This window comes from Scyliorhinus torazame, chromosome 13 (assembly GCF_047496885.1).
Source record: "Scyliorhinus torazame isolate Kashiwa2021f chromosome 13, sScyTor2.1, whole genome shotgun sequence".
Lineage (NCBI taxonomy): Eukaryota > Metazoa > Chordata > Chondrichthyes > Carcharhiniformes > Scyliorhinidae > Scyliorhinus > Scyliorhinus torazame.
In genome coordinates, this window is record NC_092719.1 from 61,127,846 (window position 1) to 61,143,041 (window position 15,196).

The 15,196-nt window shown below is 44.2% G+C and overlaps 1 protein-coding gene and 1 long non-coding RNA gene across 3 annotated transcripts in view; one reads left to right on the forward strand and one right to left on the reverse strand.

The window, feature by feature from the left end:
- Nucleotides 1–2,049: 2,049 nt before the first annotated feature.
- On the reverse strand, nt 2,050–8,299 carry LOC140388060 (uncharacterized). The gene is made up of 2 exons (XR_011934074.1): nt 8,184–8,299; nt 2,050–4,864 (listed from the first exon to the last, which is right to left on the reverse strand). It is a non-coding gene; the product is annotated as an uncharacterized lncRNA (long non-coding RNA).
- The window catches only part of LOC140388059 (copine-8), a 544,832-nt gene continuing 537,249 nt past the window's right edge, over nt 7,614–15,196 (forward strand). The window contains exon 1 of one of the 2 annotated variants that reach the window (XR_011934073.1): nt 7,614–8,330. Coding sequence is in view for 1 of the 2 variants with exons in the window: in XM_072471659.1 (XP_072327760.1) it covers nt 8,254–8,330 (77 nt within the window). In the remaining variant the exon portion in view is untranslated. The remainder of the gene's footprint in view (nt 8,331–15,196) is intronic. The other variant, XM_072471659.1, reaches the window with a different exon arrangement.

Here is a 15,196-nt window from a genome sequence, read left to right on the forward strand (position 1 = left end):
GAATATAAACCTCTATTTGGATGCATTAGGAGCACATGGCATACCTTAGCATTGACTCAATGCATCACAACGCTGACTCCATTTCTCTCTCTTTCATTAGCCTGGCCAGCACGAACATACCATAAGGAGGCATTTATCTGCAAGAAGAATTTACCTCCCACGCATCTATAAAGGATTTTATGCATTAAAATCGGACGTGTTTGGCGTTTTATACAAAACTGCAGTAAGCTTTATTTTTGTTGTTGTTGAAGTTTGTTTTTGCGTGTGGTTTTTTTTGGCAAGCTAAACACGAAATGCAATTTTGGAGCGGGAAGGAAATGATTATTTTTCTTGCACAAGAAATCATGGCAGATTTGAACCAGTGGCTGGCGCTCCCAACCCGTGAAGATTTGGGAATAGCTCTCAGTCCGAGCGCCTTTTTCAACCAAATATTGATCAACACTCGCCAGGGACTGCATGGTATTCGCGCTGTTAACAATGACAATATTGTTTGTTTGATTTATAGTACACAAAAGCGACCCAACACAACGGAAGCATACTTTTCAGCTTCGAAAGTACAATTTGTGTCATGTTTTTTTTTTGTTAACATTACCTACTTGTACATCATCAATCCTGTAAGATTCTGTGCTGCTAAATAATGCAGAAATGAATACCGTTGCAGTTCCAAAGCTTTCGGCTCTCAATCAAAACAGATGCCAATTCATTGACGTCTTTGAATATATTCAGTAACAAAAACAGAAATTGCTGGAAACACTGGGCAGGGTCAGGCAACATCTGCCAAGTTAACATTCTGGGTGTGGGCTTATTGTCAGCTACTGTCCTGTGAGTCCAGCGTTTTTCTGTTTAAACAGATCATCAGCGTATAAAGTTTTTTTGTTTTGCTTGAATGTTCCATGCTGTGCATTTGTCCTTTGCCAGTGCGCGGATCCTTATATTTCTTCTTACATTCTATCAGTTGGAATGAAAAACAGCCGCGAAACTGAACCGTTTAAGATGTCAAAGATTGGATCAAGTGGATACAGAGAAACTACTTCCTCTGTTGGAGGGTTCAAGAACAAGGGGGAGGCATCATACCATCCGAGTTAGGCTCTTCAGGAACAAGATCAAGATCAAGCAGATCATTTTCGCAACAAAAGTGAATGGAAATCTTGGGCGGGATTCTCTGTTTGTGAGACTAGTGCTGACGCCAGACTTTCACAACAGCAAAACTGGCACCGCACCTGGATCAATTCAGTAACTGTTGAGGGGCTCGCATTGGTGGCACGTGGGACACAATCGATTCCAATGAAAAACGGTGCAGGATTTGCCGGATCCGTGATTGATGCTCGGGAGCCTGACAAGCCGCAGGCCCACATACACATTACACTCCCTACACACACTCATCCCAGTTGACAAAATGGCACTGGATGTGCTGGAGTGTGCACATACAGCTGATGGGTTGGCTGGGACCAGAGGTACCCTGGGGGACACCTATATGACCCATGGCCCTAAGTTCACAGTGGTCTGTTCGCAGCATGTGCCGCTGCATGGCTGCCTTGCCAGCTGCGGCAATGGTGTTCAGTGCCCGTCCACCACAATTCCACAACCCACCTCCTGGCCACTCCTCGCTACTCCCCCCAGCCCTGGCAGAAGCCCCTCCCAGCCAGCAGCACAACTGTCAGCATACAGCGATGTTGGACACTTTCCATACCCCCTCTCTCTCCCCCAGCAGCCATGACGCTGATTTCCTGATTTTTAAAAGCACAAGTGAACTGGTCCTTCGGGAACTCGGCCCATCCGAGGTGGAGCATTCCAGAGACCTGGATTTTACCGCCGGTACCTATTCTCCGCCCAATAGCATTCCACGATTTCCATTGGTGTCAGCCAACAGAGAATCCCGCCCCTTGAATTCTCTGCCCCCAAATGCTGTAGACTGTCGATTGGAACTCTCTTATTCTTTATCAAGAGGCAAGAAGTCACCAGTGCAACCGTTACATTCTGTTATTAAACAATGTGGAAAATAATCTCCAGTAAACAAGCAGTAACTGAGGTTAATATTTCGAAAGCCACTTGTTGTTCACCAGTTAAAAATTTATTAACTAAAGCAGCTTACATTGTGCTTCAAAAAATGTTTTGAACCAACAACTTGCTTTTAGGATGCACCCTCCCTCCAGTAAGTTCAACCAACGAGCATCACTACCTGGAAACAGGCAACAAGTATAAGTGTCTGAGGTAAGTTCAGGAGAAAAGGGGGATGTGGGGGGTTAAATGTATAAAAATACATATGCTGGAAGAGACCTGTAGAGAGGAACCGGACCCAGCGTAGAATAGAGAAACATTTTCATACAGAAACACAGATACAACTCACACAAACAGTAACAGCCCAGAGAGGAACATATGAACAACACAGACTGAAACAGAGGAACATGCGGACAGAGGCAAAACAATATTCAGAAAGGAAAAAGTGGATTGTTTCTCGACCTTTTGGGCTAAGATCACCCATCACATCAAGCCCCAGGTGAGGTATTTGCTTTCTTTTCTTGTTAGCTTGGATCTTGTATGTCTCACTTGTGCAGACTATGAATTGGATTCAATTTAAATTTGAATTGTTTTTTGGAGCATGGAGGAAGATGGGATTAAGGGCTTGCCCTGTCCACTCTGTGCACTGGCTTTGTAACTTCAAGAATGGAATTAAAACATTTTTATAAGGAAAAGGTGGATCCACACAAAAGAATTAAACCGACACAGAAATGGAGCAGTTACCCCTGGACAGGTAAAACACATGTTGGCAGGAAGACATGTGGGAATTTAGCCTGGAGGAATACTGGGGAGAACATGACAAATGCAGAAAGATAGGGACAGAATAGCAACACTCCAACAGCAATAATAACTGTTACTCATGTGATACCTCGAAATGTAATAAAACATTCCCAGACACTTTGTAGACAATATGTAAAACAAATTATGTTGCCTGGGCGACATAATGAGATATTAAAGAAGATGACCAAACATTTGGTCAAAAGGGTAGTTTTTTAGGGAGTGAGTTAAAGGAGGTAAGGAAGATAAGACAGGCAGAGAGGTTGAGGGAGAGAATTCTGTAGCTTAGGCTCCAGGTGGGCTGAAGTCACAAGAACAGAAGGGCGAAAAGCAGGAGTAGGCCATTTGTCAAATAAGCCCATTCTGCCATTCAATACGATCAAGCCTGTGTCCTCAGTTCCACACTCCTACCTGCCCAACCCCTCCCCACCCCCCATAACTCTCTTGTCAATCAAACATCTATCACCTTTGCCTATAGTGGCGTGATTAAAATCAGGGATGTTCAAGAAGCCAGAATTGGAGGTGTTTTGGAGAGTTGTGGGCTGGGAGGTCGCAGGAGGGGTATGTCCATGGAGAGGTTTGAAAACAAGGATGACGTTGTCATCGTACTTTGGAAGCTAAGGTTGTGTTTTCAGGTGATGTTGCCCAGAGGCAGCATTTACATGAGAAAGCGGATGGGGTGACAACTAAATCCTTGGGATCCAAACAGAAATAGAAAATTAGTAAATGCACAGATAGGAATATCATCCAGACCGTTTCCTATTAGTTGAACTTGACCAAGAACAATGGAGTTACAGCCATACAGGGACAATGGCTGCACGGTAGCAACGTGGTTAGCACTGTTGCTCCACAGCTCCAGGGTCCCAGGTTCGATTCCCGGCTTGGGTCACTGTCTGTGCGGAATCTGCACGTTCTCCCCGTGTCTGTGTAGTTTTCCTCCGGTGTTCTGGTTTTCTCCCACAAGTCCCCAAAGACGTGCTGTTAGGTGAATTGGACATTCTGAATTCTCCCGCAGTGTACCGAACAGGGGCCGGAACATGGCGACTAGGGGCTTTTCACAGTAACTTCATTGCAGTGTTAATGTAAGCCTACTTGTGACAATAAAGATTATTCATTAATTCTCCACACCCAGACAGGAAAGAGTAATAATGTAAGAGTTTGACCTGCACAGAGAGAACGTGGAACAGAAAATTAACAATTGAACCTACAGGGTAATATCAACATAGAAAAAGCAACAAATAATAATATTCAAACAGAAACAAGGGGACAATTAGAATGAAACTGTGGAACAACACAATGGCAGGAACAAATAAAATGAGTTACTCTGAGTTGGAACACCACATCTAGACAGAATTTTCAGGCAGGAGAAACATAAATGAGAGCACTGGAGTTACACATAGATGGGGGGGAGGGAAAACCACAATCAAAGGATGATGTAGAATGTATAGCACAGAGGCATTTGACCCAACCAGTATATTCTGGTATTTAAGATCCACTTCAGTCCCTTTCCATCCTTCTCTGTGCAATTTCTGTTCCTTTCTTTCTCTGTAATTATTATTTGCCTCAACTACTCCACATTCTCACCACGCTGTGTAAAGAGGCTTCTACGAAATTCCTTTTTGATTTCTTGGTGACTTATATTTTGATAGCCAGTTAGACTCTTCCCCACAAGTAAAAATAATCTCGCTCTCCCTCTCTGTTACATCAGAACCCTTTTTTAATTTTAAAGACTTCCATTTGATCATGCCTCAGTTTTCTCTTTTCACAAGAAACAAGATCCAGGCTGTTCAATATTTCTTGATCAGTACAACCTTGATGTTCTGGTGTTATCTTCATAAACTTTTGTTGCACTCTCACCAGTCTCCTTTCATAGTTTGTGTAATGTTGTGACCAGACTACGCAGTAAACCAAGTGTGGTCTTGTCATCGTTGGTTGTCCTTTGATTCAACGATGATATCTACTCAGGTTTGCCAGTTTGGGTGACGGGTCTTTCAGGCTGACACTCCAGTGCAGTATGGAGGACATAAAAACAAAAAATGCTGGAGATACTCAGCGGGTCAGACAGTATCTATGGAGAGAGAAACAGAGTTAAGGTTTCAGATCGAGGTGACCGTGCTTCAGTTCTGACCGGCCGAGTTTTTCTCGCATATTTTGTTTTCTTTGGCAGATTTCCGGCATCTTCAGTATTTTGCTTCTGGAGCAGTCTGGAGGGAATGCTGCACCCCTGCACTGTCAGAGAGGTTTTTCCCACACGAGAGGTTGTATTGTGAAGAAGAGCAAGGAAGTTCACATACACGTTAATTTTTTGTACAATTATTGTGTGTCACCTATAATGAGTTATGAGGGAAATTAGTTTAAATGCAGTTTGTAATCGAATATCTAAAACATCTAGTCATCGAGCCTCCGGGCAGGGCTCTGGTGGAATGACATCATAGAATTTACAGTGCAGAAGGAGGCCATTCGGCCCATCGAGTCTGCACCGGCTCTTGGAAAGAGCACCCTACCCAAGGTCCACACCTCCACCCTATCCCCAGAACCCAGTAACCTTACCCATCACTAAGGGCAATTTTGGACACTAAGGGCAATTTATCATGGCCAATCCACCTAACCTGCACATCTTTGGACTGTGGGAGGAAATCGGAGCACCTGGAGGAAACCCACGCAGACATGGGGAGAATGTGCAGACTCCACACAGTGACCCAAGCCGGGAATCGAACCTGGGACCCTGGAGCTGTGAAGCAATTGTGCTATCCACAATGCTAACGTGCTGCCCTAACATGGAAGGAGTATCTTGAAACAGCAAACATACTAACATTTTACCATTATGCAACATGCAGCGAATTAAAAATGCACCACTGCCGGATTTGACTGCTGCGATCGCTTTTCAGCGGAAACCATTTGACACAATAGAACTTTTTTCATTTTCAGACAAATTCTTTTCGCAGTGCCTGGGAATATACACACACCCAGCCAGTGATCTGGAAACTGTTGGCGCCAGGAATGTACAGTCAGGATAAACCCCCGCCGCGCGGCGTTGAGCATAACCGGGGCGTGTCCGAGCCACGTGGTATCCTCTGGCATTGAAAGCATGTGGATAAGCTAGTTGAACCTCCTTGCGATCACGTATGCTGCCAGAGAATCGGACATGAGGGCCAAAGCACATCGTCAAATCTATTCGAGTCAAGAATAATGTGTTGCACAATCCTAAAATGTGGAAATGAGCACACTAACTTAATGCGCCCTTGTTACAGAGGGTACAGTACACCAGTTGTAATGCGGCATTGCTCGCGGTTTACATAGAACATAAGTTCAGAGGGGGTTGGGTGCAATAATACATGTGCACACAAGCTTTATGAGTGATTTTAAAAAACAATCAGCACAGGACTAACTTAGTCCCCACCACATCTAAGGCCAAGGGGTAAATCAGGGAGCAGTGCCCTGTAGATGCGAACAACTGTACAGTCTACTAGCCACACGCCAAAAGATGAAAGTGGGTGGGAAAACCTCACTGAGCTGCTGACAGCAGTTCCCATGTTGTTCCCAAACTAGTGCCATGAATCGCACACGGTGCGATGACCCTTCGTTCAGTTCCACTCAGCGGTCGCACTGAGGCAGATCTCCGGCCACCAATTGTACCCGAGCACTGTCAGTCCCGGCCAATGATCAATAGCTAGCAAGGGACCAGGGGCAGCAGCAAGGTTTCGGTGTAACTGGTTAGGGCTGAGGATAAGGTTGTCACAGAATCAGAAAACACTGGACAATCTCAGCAGGTCTGACTGCATCTGTGGAGAGAGAAAGGAACTAACGTTTAAAAGCAGCATTTCTGTCCTCATTTCTGTTTCCCAAGCTTTTTCTTTCAATTTTCATGCGGGCGGATGGAAAAAAAGTCCCCCCTCCCCCGACCTGCCCCAGCGAGGAAATAGGTATTTGTTAAATATCGCGCGAGGATGTCGTGTGAACCCTTCTCGTCCAAAACTCAAAACTTTAGAAGGCAAAGCGAGAAATTGTCTGTTTGGGAAAGTGGTACATTCCCGTCTAGTTTGTCGGCCACTCATTCCCTCTTCTTATAAATTATTGTTGTAGTTTCTGCTATTTATATATGGGGTGGGGCGGGGGGGAGGGGGCGGAAGATCAGCTGCTTGTCCAGTATCCTTTTTTTAAACAGAAAGATGCCTGGTTCGCCTTCCAGCGGGCTCGCCCAGTGCCATCCTGGTGTGGACGCTGCCCACACGAGTAAAGGCAGACTCACAAGGTGCGCGCAATCTAAACCCAGCCTCACAAAAAGACACTTGAAATTGACCTTGCAATTCCGATGGGCTGAGTGGCCGAAACAGTCATTTTACAACACCAAAGCAGACCCAGTTTTCGTTCCATTAAAGTGGGACTGGCCATTAGATTAAAGAGAGTTCTGGTCATCGCCTCCCCCCCCCCCCCCCCCCCCCCTCGCCCCCACCCCCTCTACAGACAGGCGGGGTATTTCTGTTTTCCATTTCAGATTGGCAGCAACCCGCGTTGTAAGGTCTTTTTGTTAGCTTTAGAGCCGATGAAATCCAAACACTTGTGAGGTGCAATGATAAATAAGCAATTGACGAAAAGTCTCCCCAGATGATGTTTTGTCAGGCAGAAATTGACACGCCACGTTGTTTCTGTCTCTCTCGGAACCAACCCGGCTGTCCCAGATCTTTTGTTGTCCCGGATCTTTTGAATGAAGGAAGGTAATTCCTGGTGTGACCAACTGGAATCACCCAAAGCCTGTAACCGGAAGTGGATTGATCCTTAAACCTAAACTTCATTCTTTTTTTTGGTAGCATTACTTTGCGGAACCGCGGGTTGCATTGGCTCTCTCAAGCAGAACCGTTCACTTGTGTGGCCTGGATGTGTAGGGAGGAAACTGCACCCTTGAGTGCAGCGATAAACACGTCAGTTGTGGCTGTCCCCGGGGTTATTATTGCTGTGGGGAAGAAATTGCAAGAATTATTGCATTTCTCCAGCGCTTTGCAGATCGCAGATTCTGGCCATTAAGGCAAAGTTTTTAGTTGTTGCGTGTGTGGCTCCCGTGTGTTGGGATATTGATTTTTCTCTGCAATTTCTCTAACACCGGCACGCGCAAAGTAATCGATCCCATAATCAGAGTGCGGTTTCAACATCCTCTCTTTAATTCCACTCTCCCCCCCACCCCCCTTCCTCCCTCTGCCAGGTTTGTAAAAATGCCTGTGCTCCTCCTCTGCGAGCTGGGTTAGTTGGAATTTTTGGTGCAGATACAGCTCAGTACCGCCGTTTCCTTCCTCCTCCTCCTCTCCCTCCCTCCTTCCCTCTCTCCCTCCCTCCCTCCCACAGACGTTTTCTCCTGTTTGTTATGAAGTGACATCACTTGAGCACACACTCACCCGAGCCGAGGAGTGGAGGCAGCTCACTGACTTCAGGGGAGACGCCGCGCAAACCAAAGCTTCAGGAATCATGGCGTCCATAGGAGACTTCGATCCCCTCCACGTCAACATCCCGGCCACTAAAGTGGAGATCACCATCTCAGGCAGGTAATGTACATCCTCCAAAACCCCCCTCCCCTCCTACACCCCACCCAGCAACTCCCCCACCCCCACCTCTCTCTCTTTAATAGCAGGCGACAAACAGGGGGCTTCAGTATGTTGAGCATAAAGTGCCATTTGCGATTCACTTTCACACCTAGTTTCAGCAGCACCGATCGCCCATGTAGTGGAAAGGACTTGGGAGAAAGTCAAGTTAACTCTTAAGCAAGCGGGCTTCTGTCCACCCTGCTTGACATGTGCGAATATTTGGCATGTTGCTGGGAGGGTGGGGAGGAGGCGTCATTTGCTTATCTTCCTGGACGATAGTTTAATTCGGTTAAAGGTCTCCAGCTAAATTCTGGGAAGTTGACACGGAAAAGTCTGTTTGAGATTACAGGGGGTTGGGGGGTGGATGTTAACTTGACGCGGAAAAGTCTGTTTGAGATTACAGGGGGTTGGGGGGTGGATGTTAACTTGACCGTTCCTGTGACCAGCGAGATAGTAAAGACTGTTTCTGACTTATCTCATGTGTCAGGACAAGTACTATAGCCTCCCTGTTTAAAGTGACTGGGAAGGTTTCGAAGCCTCCTTGCGATCAGATTGCCCCACTGCGATGTGTGCACATGACCACACACTAGTTGGCAAGAAACAGGAGGAATTTCCATCTGTTAACTCCTCGGGTGCCGGATTCACAAACACATCTGTTTATTGTTAGACAGAAAAGTAATAGATTTTTGTTTGAAAATGAACGATTGAAACATTTTTGCAAAGTCGGGCAGGTTCGTGGAGTCGAATGAGAATCTAAATTTTCCAATCTTAGCGTGTTACCCGATAGGAAACAAAGGTGACATCGGGCAGCTGGGTGTACAGAACTAGCTGAAGTATTGATGTGTGCATTCCATTAACAACAAATAGCATTAATATGGAAAACAGGTCTAATGTTGGGTTTTTGTGGTTTCCCTCAGTTAACGGTACCTAATTTGTTCTTTGCCCCTATCATTGGCAGTTGAGTTGTAATCAGTTCCTCCCATGTGTACATTTTAACTCACAAATTAAGCTTTAACCCACCAAATAAATCGATGTGTGCCTGCCGCAATTTAGAAAACAATGTTTGGGTGTAGGCCACTTGCGATCGCTCCATCTTCTCCTTCCCAAGCAACAACTTAAACCAGTCCAGCAATTGAAGAGCAGCGTGTTCCCAGATTCCTGCAGTACCTTGGACTCTTTCCCCCAGGAACATGTTTAACTGGTCCTGGGGTGCTAGTAAGAATGTGCCTCGACATTAGCTGAATCTTTGTTACTTCTTCAATCTGTCAATGAATGTATAACAATTTCCAAGATCGGATCTGGCAGCCTCGTTCTCCGGTGAGGCAAGCCCCTGCCAGCAGCGGGATTCTCCATTCCTGCAGCCAGGCAATGGGGTTTCCCATTGTGACCACCCAACGCCTTTGGGAAACCTGTGGGCATGTTGCTGGCGAAGTCGAGGATCCCGCTGACCAAGAATCCCGCAGCCTATTTTTACCACCCTCTGAGGAAGAGAATTGTACAGATTTGCAACCCAATTTTTCGTCATCGGCATCTTAAATGGAAGACCCTCATTTTTAAACAGTGTACCCTAGTTCTGGTCTCTTCCACAAGGGGAAACATCTTTTCAGCATCCACCCTGTCAGGATCTGATATCTCTTCTAATCTTTATTGTCACAAGTAGGCTTACATTGCCACCGCAATGAAGTTGCTGTGATAAACCCCGAGTCGCCACATTCCGGCACCTGTTTGGGTACACAGAGGGAGAATTCAGAATGTCCAAATTACCCAACAACACGTCGTTCAAGACTTGTGTATTTATAATTTTGTTCACCCCTAACTTCACCCCACCATCTGCTCCCAACTCTTGTTTACTGTCTCTGTTGCACTCCTTAAACAGTTAGTGCACTAATTTTCTGATTGTTCTTTGCATGTCAATGTTTCGTCTGATTTCTCTCTGCCTTGGAGAGATGCCTAGAATCTCGTGAGCACCTGCCCATATCTGAGTGGCTCAGATTGTCAACCTGCTTATGTGCCAGACACCAGTCCAATATATTCCAGTCCAATATATGCCTTCTCATGATAGCATGCTTTGTGGTCCCAATGTGTTAGTGGGATTAATAATACATTCAAACATTTAATCATCTAGCATCCTGTATTTTTGAGCCACCAGGAGAATTCTTATCTTCTTGAAATAAAAATTTGGCAGTATTGGACTGCTGTTCCTCCAGCTGATGAATTTTTGGTGAAAAAGTTCAATGTTTGTACAAGCAAAACCTTTTTGCTGAAAATATCTGATCAAAAAAAAATCACCCAGATTTACTGAGGGTTAGCTTTGACATAACGCCATACAACAAAAAACTTACTTGACATTTTACTGATGCAACTGACTCACCCACATTGTGCAAAAAATATTGATGCATAGTAATGTTGCTATCCAAATATTGTTGCAGAATGGACCAGGATGGACATAAAATATGTGTAGGGTGTCTGGGCCAACAAATAACATATAACATAAAATCATATCACAGGAGAGGTAGGGCTGGAGAAACTGTGATTGCCTGGGACAAAAAATGACTTGCAGTGCTGTAGCCGGCATTTCATCAGCCTGTCAAGGTGACATGATGCTCTTAAAGCGACTTTGTTTCTTTCTGACAAACCTATCACGCTATTGCGACCACCTGTTTCTTGACGCATGGTTGACACAATGCGTTGGACATGTGATGCCACTGAGTAGTGAACCTGGATTAGTGTACGTGGTCTGCCATTGCAATGTGTTGTCTCTCTGAGCCATTCTGGACACTGAACAACAGTCTTGGAGCAACCCTTTGGCCTGGCTTCTTAGTCAGAATTGGACAGACTACTAACAAAAAGCAAGTGAAAGATTATCTGACCATGGGGAGTATATATCTACGAAAAAAGTCCTTTAATTATCACTGCATATTCCCTGTGTAAATTTCAAGAAAATTTCAACAAGGCATCTGGTATAACTAGATGGATTTCTATTGAAAACCGATGCTTGAAACAATCTAGTTCTGCTCACACTAGAGACTGGATTTCACATTAGCTTTTGTGGTTCATCTCTAGCTAATTAATATCTTAATCCAGACACTGCAAGAACGCCCCGCTGTTTATTGAAAATTGCCATGGAATCTCAAATGAACAGGCTGACAAAGCTATGGTAAACATTTCAACCAAAGGGCAGTGTCTCCAGCAACCTAGCACTCCCTCAGTGCTGCTTCATTGAGATTCTGTATTTTCACAGTTAATAACTAATTTTCAAATCAGCGAATATATTCTGTAAAGCTGTGGAGGATGTATTATGAGCATTTGCCTGATAGTTCTAATCACTTTATTTTTAGACATTCATATATATGCCCTTGATTATTCACAGTAGACATGTCAGTATAAAAACAAAACCCCCCCTCCCATACAGTTGGATCATCTGCGTTGCTTTACAATTAGAATGGAAGGCTGCAACAGTAGTTTATGCTGTTTTATTTTCTAGTAATCAACTTTAAATTATCTGTCACTTGTGAAGCTTCTGAGGTTGTGTGCATCGTATGTGAAGGCATTTGCGATACTATTAGCAGATCGGAAGGATCCTGGGCACCGGTCTGTGATCTCCATTCATATGGACAATGTGTGTGTGATTTAATGAGATGTATTGGAGGTATTTGAGGCCCTTCTCTCTCCGTATAAAATAAAAATGAAGGTGTGTAAACCTTAAATTGGCCAATAAGCAGTAGTTTGCCTGGTGACGGGAGATTGTTTTGTTGCTGACATACAGGCTGTTCTGATGTACTCATTGATCCAGAAAGACTTTGTTTCGGAGATGTGAATAACATCATGTGTGTTTACATCTCCATTTGCGAAAGAGACAAATTAAGCAATTAAGGTGATCCAAGACAAATTGGCAATTGTGGCCACATTGAAGTTGGGGACCGTAAATCAAAGACTAAATAGGACATATTTAGCACATGGCAGGGCAGGTGGTCCGGGACTTTTGCAAGAAGAATCTAAACCATGAGAAAAGAAATACAGAACTGATAACTCGTGGGAAAAATGCTGAAAGTATGCATGGGAAGGTGAAAGATTTGTGGTGTAAAGCATGTTTTACGTTACTGCGATGTAGCAGTATATTCCAGCTTCTCTGTAAGAATTCTGATATTTTCTATATGCTTTACTCTTTAAGCTCTTTGTAAACATGCTTGTTAACTCAATTCAGAGTCTGAATTGGACTCAAAAGTGGTGTGTGTGATGTGTGTATCTGTTGCCTTGAACAAGTTATGGTGAAGGAAAGACACAGGGGAAATCTAGGATTGTTGTGCATCCGAACAATAGGGTTTCTGTATCTGAGAAGATACAGCTTCTGTATTGTAGAGGGTGTAGGAATGTTTACAATGTATGCAGGAGAAATTTGGAAAAAGAGAATGTCTGATTAAATTGCTGTACGCTTGTATCATATTGTTGGCAACTTGTCTGTTTCACACAGACTTGCCCTAGCAGTTTAGAACAAAGAACAAAGAAAATTACAGCACAGGAACAGGCCCTTTGGCCTTCCCAGCCTGCGCCGATCCAGATCCTTTATCTAAAACTTATATTTTCCAAGGATCTACTTCCCTCTGTTCCCCGCCCGTTTATATATCTGTCTAGATGCATCTTAAATGATGCTATCGTGCCCGCCTCTACCACCTCCGCTGGCAAAGCGTTCCAGGCACCCACCACCACTCTGCGTAAAAAACTGTCCACGCACATCTCCCCTGTGTCTATGATCTCCCTTAAACTTCCCCCCTCTCACCTTGAAATAGTGACCCGTTGTAATTGTTTAAGACTTAAAAGTCTCACTTTTCTGAAAATGAAATGAAAATCGCTTATTGTCACAAGTAGGCTTCAATGAAGTTACTGTGAAAAGCCCCTAGTCGCCACATTCCTGCACCTGTTCAGGGAGGCTGTTACGGGAATTGAACCGTGCTGCTGGCCTGCCTTGGTCTGCTTTCAAAGCCAGCGATTTAGCCCTGTGCTAAACAGCCCCTTCTAAGTCTAGAACCTTGCATGAACAGGCTATAATTCCGTCATTCTGACATTTGTACTTAATTTCTGTAGGTGGAGACACATTTGGTCTCTATCCCCACTGCCAGGTCCCACCCCTCTTCTCTTTCTTGAATTGCTTTTTGTATTGCTGGCAAATATTGTAGTTGTACAATTTGAAAAGGACAGAGTTGTAACTAAAAAAGTGAGAAACTGGGGCCATTTTTCTTACTAACTGAGTGTATGGGGACAATTTCAGCATCTCTACTGCGCAGTAAGCGAGATTGACTGATCTAATACTGACTGGAGAATGAACCTGGGACTGTCTGGTTTTAAGGCTGAATCTCTTATTAGATTTATTCATTGAAATAAAGAGATTGGCTATCACTTTTTATAGCACAGCATTAGTGTTTGTTTCACAAATCACTGAAAGTAGCAGGTTTTTTACTTTGAAAAAAATATTCACAGTGGCCATTTGACATTCTCCCACAAAAAAAATCTTTTGAGACCCGCTCTTTTGTACCACGTTGCTCTAACAGCAAGTTCCTCATATTTGCCATGTTTCTGTCTCTTCCCTGCTGGTCCTATTACCTCTCACTCTTGCAGTTACAGAATTTTGGGGACTGGGCTATCCTGAGTGTATGGTTTGGACCAGTTCACTTGTACTTCATAAATCTGGAAGTCTTGTTGCCTGTTGGAGCATTCTCTCACAAAAATGTGCAAAGTTAGCAGCAGGTATGGAAGGAAACACATGGAAGTCACTAGGTGACTGGGAGATATGAGTCAAGCAACATTGAGTGGGCATTCAAGGAGAATTGAAATTTTGGAGGTGGAAAAGTTGGAATGGGAGAATTTCGTTGCATTCATTTTATAAAATTGATTCCACCAAAATCAACTCTCAGTATTATGCAGTTGCCTCTGTTACAATGTGTCCTGTTTATTGCTGGATGAATTTGGACCACGAGCAGAAATATTGTAACAATTGGGGCGGCACAATGGCACAGTGGCCAACACTGCTGCCTCACAGCGCCAGGGACTCGGGTTCGATTCCGACCTTGGGTGACTGTGTGGAGTTTGTATGTACTCCTTGTGTCTGTGTGGGTTTCCTCCGGGAGCTCTGGTTTCCTCCCACAGTCTAAAAATGTGAAGGTTAGGTGGATTGGCCATGCTAAATTGCCCCTGTGTCCAAAAGGTTAGGTAGCGGGGTTACAGGTATAATGCGGGGGGTGTAGGTATAGGTAGGGCACTCTTTCAGTGCAGACTCGATGAGCCGTAAGGTCTCCCTCTGCAATGTAGGGATTCTATGATTCTATTCTATGAATTGCACATATGTAACCATATGTGTGTGTGTATAATCATGCAAACGTTGCTTTGACTCTATTTCTAACAAACATCAAGGGGAAGTTGATACAGACCAGTAGTATGAACATTGCATTTCACTCCTTTGCAGACAGACTGAAAGATTAGCTTGTCTGTGGAAACATCAAATTGGCCATTTACTTTCAGCCATTAGCATTGTTCTGTGTCCAAAGCAGGAAGCTAAATCACATTCAGAGATGGTGTTTGCCATCTATTGAAGTGTCTTAGATGATATTAAAATAGGTGGGAAAGAATGGAGTGAAGAGGAGATAAAGAGTTTACAGATGGTATAGATAAGCTAGGAGAATGGGCCAAAATTTGTCACCTGGAATTTAATGTTGATAAAAGTGTGAGGTTATCCATTTTGGCCGAACAAATAGAAATGTAAATTGTTATCTTAATGGAAAGCAGACTCAAAATGCATCTGGGCAGAGGGATCTGGGTGTCTTTGTTCATGAATT